Below are 13,905 nucleotides of genomic sequence, written 5' to 3'. Positions count from 1 at the left end.
GCATAGATTTGGGGAGAGGGAAGGAGCCTCAAAGCTGATGGTACAGCAGGGCACTGTGTCCCAGACGTGCAACCTCCTCTGACCCACAGCCCTGCCAGTTCATCACACAGATAAATGACATTTTTCGCTCAATGGCTCTTAATTAAAATAGTGATTTCATCCATTTGCACACAGAAGTATTTGTACTCAGATATCCATAAGAGATAAATAGGTCTCTTATCAGGAGCTGTTTGCAGAAGAGCCCTTTATGCTGTGACATTCCCAGCACAATATTTACCACAACGTGGCATTTGATAACATATTTAAAAGGGAATTACTTCCGATTCCTCATTTTGGCACGAGTTTATCAGTCAAAATAAAGTCTTACCCAGTGAAAAGCAAATCAGTTTAATTAGTAACATCAAGATCTGATTAAGAGTTAAAACCAACAAGATTTCACTCTGAACAGAGCAGGAATGTGCTGTGCTGCTCTGTACCAGTAAATAAAATGTCCTACAGCAGGGAGAACGTAGAATCACAGAGTGGTTTGGGTTGGAAGGGACCTCAAACCCATTCAGTTCCAACCCCCTGCCATGGGCAGGGCCACCTCCCACTGGATCAGGGGCCCAAAGCATGGTTGAATTTCTGGGCTGCTAAAAAATATAGGCTTTAAAAAGAAAGGCTTCACACTGCACAAAGGAACTTTGACTGTTGGACTTGATCTTAGAGGCCTTTTGCAACCTTTAATGATTCTATAAGGAACATTATACATTCACATGGTCTTTCCTTGATTTCTGAGAGCACAGTGGCAGGGATCAAATCCTGCCTCTCTTATAGCTCCTCAGTGTCAGCGAGACCAGGAACCACCAGTGACCACACAGAATCACAGAGATTAGAGAAGTAAAAGGCCTACAAGTCCACCAGCCAGACCATTGCCTGCTGGATCTTTTCTCCAGGCTCAAATAAAACACATATTGCAAAAGCAACGCTCCAAGTCTACAATTCCAGTTCCTTCAACACTTCTATTGTGGTACACAATTCACGAGTTATCTCTAGAAAGGAAACATCATTAAATTTAGGTGACAATTACACACGAAGAAATACTTGATCATCAGTTTAACACTGTCTGTCAAACACTAAAGGGCTGACTCGCATTTGGCATTTTTCGTATTGCCTTTTCTTCCTTGACTCCAGAGCAAAAGTGACCGCAGCAGGAGAGGTTTCGCTGGCACCTACCATTCCAGCACAATCACCAGCATTACAGGATGGAAAACTTGCACTGGATGCAAGAGCAACACAGCAAACCACTGTCGGGGTAGGCACAGCGAGGTATGGGAGCTGTGGGAGCTCCTGGGATGTTATTTTAAAGGAGTCTCCTCTGATCAAAACTAAAACGACTGTTTAGCCACAGCACTGACAGAATCCTTGAAGCAGAAGCCTTAGGAAAGGCCAGGAACTGCGGGATGATTTAGGAAGCAGGATCATAACAGCTGCCTCCAGGAGAAACCAACAAGTCAAAGTTCTCAATAACAGTGAAAAATTTTCCACAGAGTGGAAAACCTGCTTGGCCAAACCCCAGAAACCACAAAGCTCATAAGCAAAGCAGAGCAAAGTCTATTTTTCTGCCTCAATCTTTGCCAAGAAAGATTAGAGAGTAAATTCAAGCACTGATAACTTGGTCTCAGGTGACGGATGTAAAACTTACCTATTTTGGGGTGAGAAGTGGGCAGCGCAGCTTCAGGAAAAGGTGAAATCTGGCAGTTGTCCTGGTAGCTGGGGTAGTGGGGCTCGGGGTGGCTGACCCGGCAAGGCTGCTGGACGCTGGTGTCCTGAACTGTGGAAGAACAACACCAGCATTAGGAATCACTCTGGAACACAGCCATCAGGTGCGACTTGTGCTACTTTCATCATCTTTTTATCATGTTTTATATCTGTTCCTACACTTTATGATAATTCCAAGGGTTGCAAATGAGAAACAGTAGCGTGGTCTTACACAATTAGCAAGCAAAGCAACCTTGCACCCATTTAATCTCCATCTGCTCTCACTTTTAAAGGCAAAGCTTACTACTGCCTTCCCTCCCGCACACATACAGATCTGGAATAACCACAGGACTCAAAAACATGGTTTTCGGAGCAGGACAGTGCCCTCAGCAGAGCTCATACCCCATGAACCACACTGAAAGAACTATAATAGATGTCATGAATCTCTATTTTGTTTTATTTATTCCACGGTTTTCACTTAGGGTTGACAACTCGCCCATTTTCCTTTCTCCCCTAGCATTTTAGGCCAAAAGAGGAGTGAAAAGAACGACAGAGATGGCCACACCCCTAGAAATCAGCAGAGGTGCATGTTAGCTGCTGCAACACCCAAAATTCCAACCTCTTTTGTGCAGCTGGTAAGATGTCCAGCTGTTGAAATAATTTCAAAGGCAGGACAGCAGATTAGGCACGGTCTCTCTGTAAGCTCTTGAGAAATAAACACTTTGGGCAGCATTCAAAACACTTCTTCCTGCGGCAATGGGCATCCAACCCCTTTTTCTCGTTCCCACGGCTGCCCAGCAGCCATACACCTCAGCTCTTACCAGCGGCTCCACTGAAAACATCGCCCTGGGATGGACTTTCCGAGATAATCGCGGTGGCTTCCACTGTCGACGCACGGTCGAACGTCAGAGCGCCGGACGTAGTGATTTGTCCAGAAGGAGTCACCGTGACTGGAAATAGAAGTACTTTCATAATTAACGCTCCACGCAGAGGTCTCAACAGTTCAGCTGTTTATCGCCCTTCTCTGAATCACCCGAAGGCACTTACAGGTCAGTAAATGGCCTGTGGTACCCAACTTTGGATCCCACCCATGACCAATACAGTTGGGAAATGCGAATAAAAGCCCCACGTGGCTTCTGAAGGTGCTGCTGCCCTCCTGCAGACCTCTGGTCACTGGGTGTACGAGGCAGAATGGTCACTTACAGCATGCTGCCTCTCAAATCGCCACTTTTTTCATTAGCACAGGAGCAAAAGCACCAACCAGAAAGATCCAGCAGGGCCACAAACCCCATCAGCTTCTGGCAGATCCCCATTTATTACAACCTGAGCGTGGATTTCACTATGTAAAGCAACGCAGAAAACCTGTGGATTACAACCAATTCTGTGACAGTCAGGTTAGCTGGACAATTTTATCTGTCTGTCTACATGGAATGATAGAATCTATTTAGCCAACGCAAGGAACAAGTGACAAAATCCTTTTGGATGAAAATACCCGAGTGGCTTTAAAAATGTTTAAAACCCTTTTTAAACAGGTTTTTAAAGAGGCACCTCCCGTCCAAGGCCAGGCTGAGAGAGTTGGGGTTGTTCAGCCTGGAGAAGAGAAGGCTGTGAGGAGACCTTAAAGCAGCTTCCAGGACTGAAAGGGGTTCCAGGAAAGCTGGGGAGGGGCTCTTGATCAGGGAGTGCAGGGATGTTCCAGCCCTCGCATCATCTCCGTGGCCTCCTCTGGACACGTTCCAACAGCTCCATGTCCTCCCTGTGCTGAGGACTCCAGAACTGGACACAGGGCTCCAGGTAGGTCTCACAGAGCAGAGGGGCAGAATCCCCTCCCTCCCTGCTGGCCACGCTGCTTTAGATGCGGCCCACTTAGTAAAGTTCCCATGCAGACGACGCTAGGGTGATGAGAGCAGGAGGACACGGGCACACAACTGGGAACGCACAAGGTAGATGAGCTTGCAAATTAATTTCTGTTCTCACACAGCAGGGTTTGACAATCAAAACCAGTAAAGTAACAAAGCGTGTCCTGAATGTTAGAGGGGAATTTGCAGATGAAAGCGTCACGTTCTGCCGCTTTCATTAACAACTTTCAGGCTGTGTGTTTCATTCCAGCTGCTTAGAGCCTACTTTTCCATGTGTTTCAAGAATTAGCACAAATATTATTACAAAGCCCCTACCAGCTTCTAAAGGACAAATTCAGGCTTGGGGATGGCACAGGGGCTTCCAGCAGAGCAGAGAAGGCCTAGCCTTCCCCTCAAGGTGAACAGCCCTGGAGGTGTTTAAGGGACAGGTGGATGGATGAGGTGCTGAGGGGCATGGTTTAGGGATTGTTAGGAATGGTTGGACTCGATGATCCAGGGGGTCCTTTCCAACCTCGTGATTCTACAGTTCTATGATTCAACCTAATTGCAACAGGAGAAAATGTGATTGCTCCATCCCTGGAGGTGTTCAAGGCCAGGTCAGATCGGGCTTTGAGCAACCTGATCAAGTGGGAAGGGAGATGTCCCTGCTCATGGCAGGGGGTGGAATTGGATGGGCTTTGAGGTCCTTTCCAACCCAAGTCATTCCACGATTCTATGAAATTTCTCAATTGTTATTTGTGAAAAACCCACCTGAAACCCACTCCAGATCAAGGTTGGGAGTCCACAACTCCCCCTACACCACAGGGCTGGGAGAGCAGGAAAGGGGGGAAATAACACTGATCTCTCTCAGAACTAAATCTGAAACCTATTGCTCACTACAAAAAAAGCCGTTAAGAAGCTCAAAATTAAGTCTCCTGAAGGTCTAGAGCTGTACTTTATCTCCTACTCAACTGGCAGTCCAATGTGGCAACACCATAGTTTCTACAAATATGAAGTGAAATTTGTCTCACTGTGCCCATAAAACCATTCCATGGAAAGGAAGTGGCAAGGAAAGAGACATTTCTCAGCCGGTTAGATCCAAGGGGACGCTGACTGGCATAAGATATCCGGTGTGGCAGCTCATCAGAAAAAAAGGAAGCGATTTTATCAAAGAACCTACATGTAGTAGCTGCTGTGGCTGGAAGCAGACTGATGTTTTTGGAGCAGTCCTTCTTCGCTGGAGTTGTAGGCATGTCATTTTCTTTTTTCCGCCTTTTATATGGTACAAAGAGTCGAATGGGGCCGCTCTGGGCAAAACAGAACACAAGAAAAAAGAAGAAAGGAAAAGCATTAGTTGAGGCACCTCTGGGGATTTTGGGTTTGCTTCTCATTTTTCCAGATGCAGCTAAGGTCAAGCAGCACATATTCCCATGGAAGATGTGTGGTTTGCAACAATTGACCAAAAATCTTCTAATCCAAACCAAAAAGGGTGAAAATGGAGTTGCACTCAACTCCCTTCAGCTGAAGAGGCACAGATGTATCCACTTCCCACTGTTCTTTAAGAAGCAGAACTAGGCAAATAATTGACTGCTGGGCAAGGTGGTGGGAGAGAACAAGAGCAAAGGGAAGACAGAAAGTTTCAGGTGTAGGAAACAAGCAAATAATTCAGTTCAGAGCAGAAAAGAAACACAAAACACTATTTCAAGTCAAGTTAAAGGCTTCTGCTTTCAGGATTTTAACCTTATTTTTCAAGCAAAAAAAAACAAACAAAAATCCTCAAGTAGTCTAATACGAAAATATGGATGTAACACTAAGTAATGACATTACTCCCTAGTATTAGAATTATTCAGCTGAAAAAGACCCGATTCACTGATTTTAAACCAACAGCTATAAAACCTAGAGCTCACCAGAGTCATGTCATCACAGCAGGCAGCACATGTACAGGAAGCAGCGTGAGGATTTAAAATCCCATCCTGGAAGTAGAAGATAACCAGTTCAGCATCAGTCACCAAAATACTGAGAGCACGACTGTATGATAGAATCATGGAATGGTTTGAGGTGGAAGGCGCCTCAAAGCCCATTCAGTTCCAGCCCCTGCCATGGGCAGGGACACTTCCCACTGGATCAGGGGCTCCAAGCCCCATCCAACCTGGCCTTCAACACCTCCAGGGATCCAGGGATGGGGCAGCTACTATGAGCAACCTGGTCCAGGACCTCCCCACCTTCAGTGTTAAGAATTTCTTCCTAATATCTCATCTAAATCTTCCCCCTTCCAATTTGAAGCCACTCTTCCTCATCCTATCACTCCAGACCCTTGTAAAAAGTCCTTCCCCAACTTTCCTGGAGTCCCTTTCCGTACTGGAAGCTGCCCTAAGTTCTCCCTGCAGCCTTCTCTTCTCCAGGCTAAATGACACCAACTCTCTCAGCCTGGGCTCACAGCAGAGGGGCTCCAGCCATCAGATCATTCTTATAGCCCTCCTCTGAATGCACTAAACAATTCGGACCACTCCCAGGGAGACGCAGCCATTCCCTGTGCAATAACAGAAAAAACAGCTCCTCTGCCTCATGGTGATGGGGCGAGCAGGTGGGGAGGAAGGAGAAGGAAGAACAATTTCCAAATCAAAAGGCAAGGATATGTGAATTCAAGACTTCATAAAGTTTCTGTCCAACCTAACAGCAATGCCAAATTCTCTGTGAGATTCCTGGACGCTGCAGGAAACAAAAGGCCCAAAGCAACACACAATGAAAGGTGCAAGTGAAGAATGTGTCTGTCAAGCAAACAGAATCAAGCAAGTTGGGTTATTGAGTTCCAGTACCATGGGTGAGAGCTTAGTTCTTGATTTCTGTGACAGCTCAAGGCTGGATTTCACCCTGCATAAACCTACACCCCCTTTTCAAGTGCAAGTGAGATTTGTATCGTGTTGTTTGAAAATACACCCAGAAAAATTCCTTTCACATCACTGATTCTCAATGAAATCCAAGTGTTGCTTCCAAGCTGCCCAATGGCACCGTCAGCCATAGCTCCACAGAGCTCCACTCAGCTGGCGCTGCAGCGCTAAGCAGACTCTGCCCAGACTCTATTGTCCCCTTCCAGCAGAGAGGAGGAAGCAAACTTAACCTTACGTGAATAAGGCACTGCAGGGGCCTCCCAGCATAGCGGATGCTCCTCTTCCAGTCTTTGCTGCTGGCTCGTCCCGCCATAGCTTCAAATTCAGTGGGGCTGTACCAGTTGTCCCCTTGCTTAATGCACCTACCACGGCCTCCTGAAACAAAACAGAAGAAAGAAATTGGTAGGTGAAGGTTATGAACCATTTTACCATTTTGCCAAGGAAGTGAATACTGAAACTGCTGGACAAAACAGCAGTTAATACATCGCAAACACCAAATATTCCCATCTGCTGGTTTTCAGCACTCTGGGAGAGCTGTGCCATTGATGATCTTACAATAACTGCGCGGTTACAAAGCTGCAACTCTGGGCCTCACAACGGCACCTAAAGGCTAAAAGAAATTACTCATCCACAGGAGGAATAAGTCTTTTGGGTACAAACACCATGAATTCAAACCTTTCCTTAATTTGCACCTAAATTTTTAAGCCTTCTGTTCATGAAAAACACTCTCTTGCTGCGCTGTGCTGTCAGGCTTTGCTAACAGTCTCTGCTCCTGCTTCTTCAGCTTTCCCACAGAGATAGAGAGCAGAGGAGGGGCTGGGGGAGCTAAGGAGTCCCGTTAGGACACAAGCTCTCTCTTTTCCCTTCCGATTCTTCAGGGCTTTGTAGAAACACGGACCTACTTCTGAGACAAAAAGAATCTTTGAGGAATCAACCTATTGCTGGGGAGACTCACTGCACAGTGGCCTCTGTCTTCACGGATGTAAGAAGTTAAAAAGCTTCTGAACAAAGAGCAAAATGGAAGAGAAAAATATCCAAAGGGACCAGGCTGACTAGGAAACTCTTTAAATCAGGCTGATTGTGAGAGGAAAAAAGAAGAGCACACCAAGTGCAGAAGGAGCCATCATACTTCCTCACCCAAGGTCACCGTTACCTGAGCCAAGCCTGTTTTTGTAGAGAACGCCGCTGATATTCCGGCACCGCACCGGGAGCTCATTCTCATACACAGACGGATCCCAGTTGTACTTTGTTCCAGTTTTCTCTTGGACAGGTGCTAAAGGGGCAGGAGGAGACTGTGGTCCTTTGAAAAAAGGGAAAAGAAACATCATAACAACCAAAAAGCACACTGGCTATGCCTTCACATGCTCAGCCTGGCCAGGGCAACAGCGCCAAGTGGTCAACAGAACCAAACAGTGCCTCTCCACAGCAATTACGGTTACACAGCAAAGAACTACAGCTTGAACACTCTGAAAATGACTGAAAATAAACCAAACAGCATCTTAGTGCGGATCACAAGCACTGTTCCCCGGGGCTCAGTGTTGGGTCTAGTGCTGTTCAATGTCTTTATCAATGACCTGGATGAAGGGATCAAGTGCTGCCTTAGTAAGTTCACAGACAACACTAAGCCAGGCAGAAGTGTGGATCTGCTGGAGGGCAGGGAGGCTCTGCAGAGGAATCAGGACAGGCTGGATCCATGGGCTGTGACCAACAGGACAAAGTACAAGAAGGCCGGGTGCCAGGTTCTGCATTTATGTCACAACAACCCATGTAGCTCCAGGCTTGGGGAAGAGCAGCTGGAAAGCTATCTGGTGGAAAAGGACCTGGGAGTGTTGGTTGAAAATGGCTGAACATGAGCCAGCAGCAGTCCAGGTGGCGAAGAAGTCCAACGGCCTCCTTCCTTGGAACAGCCATGGTGTGTGTGACCAGCAGGAGCAGGGAAGGGATCATCCCCATGGACTCAGTGCTGGTGAGGCTGCGCCTTGAATCCCGAGTTCAGTTTTGGGACCCTCACTCCAAGAGGAGACATCGAGGGGCTGGAGCGCATCCAGAGAAGGGAATGAAGCTGAGGAGGGGGCTTGAGAACAAGGGTTACGAGAGGCAGATGAGGGACCTGGGGCTGTTCAGCCTGGACAATGGAGACTGAGAGGAGACCTCATCACTCTCTGCAGCTCCTGAAAGGAGGTTGTGGTGAGGCGGGTGCTGGGCTGTTCTCCCAAGTGACAGGTGACAGGATGAGAGGAAATGGCCTCAAGTTGCACCAGGGCAGGTTCAGATTGGATATTGGGAAACATTTCTTTACTGACAGAGTGGTCATCACTGAATGGTGAAGCCCTGGCAGAGGCTGCCTGGGGTGGTGGTAGAGTCCCCATCACTGGAGGGGGTTTAAAAGCCAGGCAGACGAGGTGCTCAGGGACCTGGTTTAGTAGTGGATGGGGACAGTTGGACTCGACAATCTCAAAGGTCTTTTCCAACCAAGTGATTCTACGTTTAGAAAAGACGCTCTAGCAGCCCATTAGATGCTGAGGTGGTAACCTGGCGTGGTATAAGCAGCTGGCTGGATTTTCCCTCCCCAGAGCCCGATCCATAAACTGTTTTGGAGCACTGCAGCTTTGCCGTGCCATCTGGTGGACAGAAAGGAGCCAAGCAGCCCGGAACAGAATCTTCGCAATAAAGACACCTGCTATTGCGACTCAGCAAGCAGCCTGAATGGAGATAAAGCTACATTCAAGAAGCCTTTGAAAACAAACCCATGTGCAGAACTACGAGGCTCATGTTATTTCATAGAATCACAGAATGGTTTGGGTTGGAAGGGACCTCAAAGCCCATCCAGTCCCACCCCCTGCCATGGGCAGAGACACCTCCCACTGGATCAGGGGCTCCAAGCCCCATCCAACCTGGCCTTCAACAACTCCAGAGATGGGGCAGCCACCACTGCTCTGGGCAACCCGGGCCAGGGCCTCCCCATCCTCACAGCAAAACATTTCTGCCTAAGATCTCATCTCAATCTCCCCTCTTTCTGCTCATTATTGATATAAAATGATCCACCTGCCCTTGTGGGTAAGATTGGCGTAAAAAGGCATGTAGCAGCCCAAGAGCAGAGCAAGAGTTTTCAAGAAACTCATTTGCAAGGAATAAAAAAAAATAAATATATTTCTGACAAGAAAGAAAACCCGAAATGAAGTGTTCTATTCCTGAGAAATACAATTAGCGTCTGAAGGGGGGATAAACAATTTTTACAAGGCAATTGCATAATATTATGCATGGAATGGTTTTCAACCCTAGAAACACAGTTAAAACGGAGCAAAAGCAATAAAATAACACTTCAGAAACAGACGGCCTCCTACCTGGAGTGAGAGGTGCTGGCGGCCCCTTCAGACCCGTCGTTTCCACAATGCTGCCATCTGTGTGAACCACTATGAGTGTGGCTTTTTCAGTATTCAAGCTGTCCCCGATTTGGAGGGCTGTTCTCCCAGACTAGAGAATAAATAAAGAGTTTAAAAATCAATAGAGTTAATATACCAGTGTATTTTGGTACTCCCTCCAAATGAGTATGGCAGTTATTAGGTTTGGGTTTGAGGCTTCTGTCAACCCAGTTCAAAGGTTCCACGTTGCAGGTCCTCAGTTCCATTACAGAATGAGTACATGAATGGAAAGGTAAAACCATAGAATAGTTTTGGGTTGAAGAGACCTCAAAACCCATCCCATTCCAGTTTCACCCCCTGCCACAGGCAGGGACACCTCCCACTGGATCAGGGGCTCCAAGCCCCATCCAACCTCGCCTTCAACCCCTCCAGGGATGGGGCAGCCACCACTGCTCTGGGCAACCTGGGCCAAGGCCTCCCCACCCTCACAGCAAAACATTTCTGCCTAAGATCTCATCTCCATCTCCCCTCTTTCAGCTGAAAATCATTACCCTTCAACCTATCCCTGCCCTCCCTGATCAAGAGCCCCTCCCCAGCTTTCCCGCAGCTCCTTTCAGTCATGGAAGCTGCTCTAAGGTCTCCCCACACCCTTCTCTTCTCCAGGCTGAACAACCCCAACTCCCTCAGCCTGGCCTTGGATGGGAGGTGCTCCAGCCCTTGGATCATCTCCTCTGGACTCACTCCAACAGCTCTATGTCCTTCCGGTGTTGAAAAATCCTCTCAATGTGACAAAAAAAACCTGTGCATCCCCCAGCCAATGGTTTTGTGGCTTAAAGCCTGGATACTGCAATGAAAACACAGCTTTGAGCTCACTAGTCCTGGAACACAGAGCAAGCTCTTGTTTTACACTGAGAAAGCAAGGGGGACTTCGCAAGGTCCCTAAATGAAAGGACAGACTCACCAGCACATGTCCTGAAATCGAAGCTGCATTTGCCACAGACGTTGTGAAAACATTGTCCGCAGAGGCCCCGACGTTGGCAACTGTCACTGTGGTGACTTCTGGAATGGAAACCACCCAAGAAGTTAATATTCTGCTGTACCCAGCAAGCCCGTTAAACAGCTAAGTATTAAAAAATATACCTGCATTTCCCACTCCCTTCCTACCCAAAACTGATTTTACTTTTAATGACACCTTTAACTTGTCATGAACGCAATCATTGTTACTGTGCTTTGAACATGCTTTAACCTCCCCAAGACCATCACAGTAGTTATTGGCATGGGATGAACTATGGGCAAAATGAATATTGCATCAAAAAAAAACCCAAACTGTGACGTTTCTATTAGAAGAGGGGTGAAGCTCAAACCTCAAGAGAATGACCACCTCTCTCTCTGCTATGTGATAATTTCTAGGGTACATTTGGGCCAGTGAAAAAGTGTCCCAACTTAGAGCCAAACACTTCTAGGATGTACAGGATATTTGGCTGCTTAGGGAACATCAGAGATTTGCAGTCCCACGCGTGGATAAGAGTGAGAAACAAACACTGGAGCTCACACAGAGACACTGGTCTGGGTACAAGGGGCTCTGAAATATTCTTGCCTTCAAAATCCTGCAGATTTTGGGGTGCTGTGTTAACAGAGCACAAGACAAAAGCCACTTTAGACATACAAAGGCAGCTCTTGCTGCTTTTCTGTGGTGTGAAAGCGAGGAGAGTGGTGTTTGTCAGAGTCTGGGAGGGAGTGAAGCCTCAGCCTGGACCTGCCCATCCCTCACTGTGTCCCCTGCAGGGAGCGGGTCTGTGGGGTCACAAAGCATTTGGAAGCTGTGGAGGTCGAGGGTGCTGTGGGACCCGTGGAGGCTGTTGGGAGGCTGTGGAGAGGACATGGGAGCTGTGGGAGCCATAGGGGCTGTTGGACCCATGGAGGCCATGGGGCTTTTGGGGGTTGTGGAGTGGCTGTGGAAGCCCTGGGGCATCTGGAGGCTGTGGGCTTGTGGAGGTCATGGGGGTCAATGAGACACATGGAGGTCTGTGGAGACCATAGGGACTCTGGAGGCAGTGGGACCTCTGAAGCCTGTTGGGGCTTTGAGTGGTGTGGAGGTAACAGAGGCTGCAGGAGCTGTGGGTGCTGTGGAGGCTCTGGGACCTTTGGAGGCTGTGGGGACCATGGAGCCCATGGGAACTGTGGAGGCCACAGGAGCTGTGGAGGCTGTGGAGCCTTTGAGGTCCCTGATGCGGTGTCTGAGACGCCAGGGTGGAGGCAGCAGTGCATGCTCTGCCTGCCCTGACCTGCGAAGGCAGCGTCAGCCTCGTCCGCGCTGCGCAGGGGCTCAGGGCCCATCTGGATGTGCTCTGCACCGGCTGCCATCACTGCCACTTGCGCCACTGCCGCCTCCTCCTCCTCCTCCGACTTGGACACCACCGCTCGCGGCCGTGGCTGCTGCTGTTGTTGCTGCTTCTGCTGCTTTTCGGGTCTTTCCACAGCTGCTGCAGCCGTCACGGCCGCCGCCTCCGCCAAGCCCAGCTGCTTTGCTGCAGAGTCGGTGTCCTCCATGCGAGGCGAGGGGGGACCAGGTCTCCGGGGCCACACGAGCACTCTTTGGCGGGCGGACAAGTGGTGCCAAGTGCTTCCGAGCCGTGCCAAGGATGCTCGAGGGCTTCTGAGCCTGCCCAAGCACTTCTGAGCACCGCCGAGTAGTGCCAAGCCCGCCCAAACGGTGCCAAATGTCTTTCCCCGAGTGGTTTCGAATGTGTTCACTGAGTGGTGACAAACATGTTTCACTGAGCAATGCCGAACATGTTTCCCCGAATGGTTTTGAACGTTTTTCTCCAAGTGGCTACAAACCTCCTTGAGCAGTTCTGAATGTCTTTGTCCAAGCGGTTCTGAACAATTCCGAGCTCTCCTGAGCAGGGACGAATGTCTTTCCCCGGGGAGGTTCTCAGCCTGCCGGAGCAATGCTGAACGTGTTTCACTGACTGATGCTGAACGTGTTTAATCGAGTGGTTCCAAGCCCTTCAGAGCGGTTCCAAAGGTGTTTGACCGAGCGGTTCCGAGCTCGCCCGAGGGGTTCTGAATAGTTCTGAGCCCGCCCGAGCAGGTTCCGAGCTATGCTGAGCCTGGTTCACTGAGGGATGCTGAATGTGTTTAACCAAGTGATGCTGAACGTGTTTAACTGACTGGTCCCAAGCCCTCCAGAGCGGTTCCAAAGGTGTTTGACCGAACGGTTCTGAGCCCGCCCGAGCAACTCTGAACGGTTCTGAGCCCGCCCGAGCGGTTCCAACGTGTTTGAGCAAGTGGTTCCGAACAGCTCCGAGCGCCCCCGAGCGGTGACGAACGAGCCTGTCCGAGCGCAGCCGAGTCCACCCGAGCGGAGCCGAATAGTTCCGAGCCCTCCCGAGCGGTTCCGAACGTGGCTGCCCGAGCGCTGCCGAGCGCCCCCGAGCGATTCCGGAACGTTGTTCCCCGAGCGGTTCCGAATGTCTTTCCCCGAGCGGTTCCGGACAGTTCCGAATGTGGCTGCCCGAGCGGTTCCGAACAGTTCCGAACCCGCCCGAGCGGTTCCGAACGTCTTTGCCCGAGCGGTCCCGAACAATTCCGAGTCCTCCCGAGCGGTTCCGAGCGTCTTTGCCCGAGCGGTCCGAACAGTTCCGAGCCTGTCCGAGCGGCTCCGAGCGTGTTTGCTCGGGCGGAACCGAACGCTTCCAATGGTGCACGAAGAGTCTTCGCAGGCCTCGTCCGAAGGCGAGCGATGGTTCCCGCCGAGCAGGGCCCGCGCTCCCCTGCCGGCTCGGCCGCTCCCGGCCCCGGCCGAGCGCAGGCAGTGCGTCCCGAGGCGATACCTGGCAGATCGGGCCGGGGGCCGAGCCCGCCCGAGCGGGGCCGAGCCTCCCCGAGCGGTCCCGGCCCGAAGAATCCCGAGTCCGCTCGAGCGGTTTCCGATCGAGCCCGAAGGGGAGCCGAGCGGTGCCGAGTCCTCTCCGATCTCACCCGATCCACTGGCCGGAGACACCCGAGCGGGCGGCGCCCGAACCCGCCCGAAAGCGGCCGAACCGGGCCGAGTGCGACGATCGTACCCGAAGG

General features: G+C 50.0%; 1 protein-coding gene across 2 annotated transcripts in view; it reads right to left on the bottom strand.

Moving 5' to 3' along the window:
* The window catches only part of DEAF1 (DEAF1 transcription factor), a 27,005-nt gene extending 13,100 nt beyond the window's left edge, over window positions 1-13,905 (bottom strand). The window contains exons 1-9 of one of the 2 annotated variants that reach the window (XM_054069049.1): window positions 12,114-13,905; window positions 10,790-10,887; window positions 9,811-9,940; window positions 7,620-7,766; window positions 6,702-6,841; window positions 5,486-5,551; window positions 4,759-4,885; window positions 2,562-2,690; window positions 1,685-1,813 (exon numbers count right to left, since the gene is read on the bottom strand). In XM_054069049.1, coding sequence (XP_053925024.1) covers window positions 1,685-1,813; window positions 2,562-2,690; window positions 4,759-4,885; window positions 5,486-5,551; window positions 6,702-6,841; window positions 7,620-7,766; window positions 9,811-9,940; window positions 10,790-10,887; window positions 12,114-12,378 — 1,231 coding nt within the window. In that variant the 5' untranslated portion in view covers window positions 12,379-13,905. The remainder of the gene's footprint in view (window positions 1-1,684; window positions 1,814-2,561; window positions 2,691-4,758; window positions 4,886-5,485; window positions 5,552-6,701; window positions 6,842-7,619; window positions 7,767-9,810; window positions 9,941-10,789; window positions 10,888-12,113) is intronic. The other variant, XM_054069050.1, reaches the window with a different exon arrangement.

Source organism: Cuculus canorus, chromosome 5, assembly GCF_017976375.1.
Source record: "Cuculus canorus isolate bCucCan1 chromosome 5, bCucCan1.pri, whole genome shotgun sequence".
NCBI lineage: Eukaryota > Metazoa > Chordata > Aves > Cuculiformes > Cuculidae > Cuculus > Cuculus canorus.
Note: the sequence above shows the minus strand (reverse complement) of the source record. Positions and strands in the feature narration are given on the sequence as shown.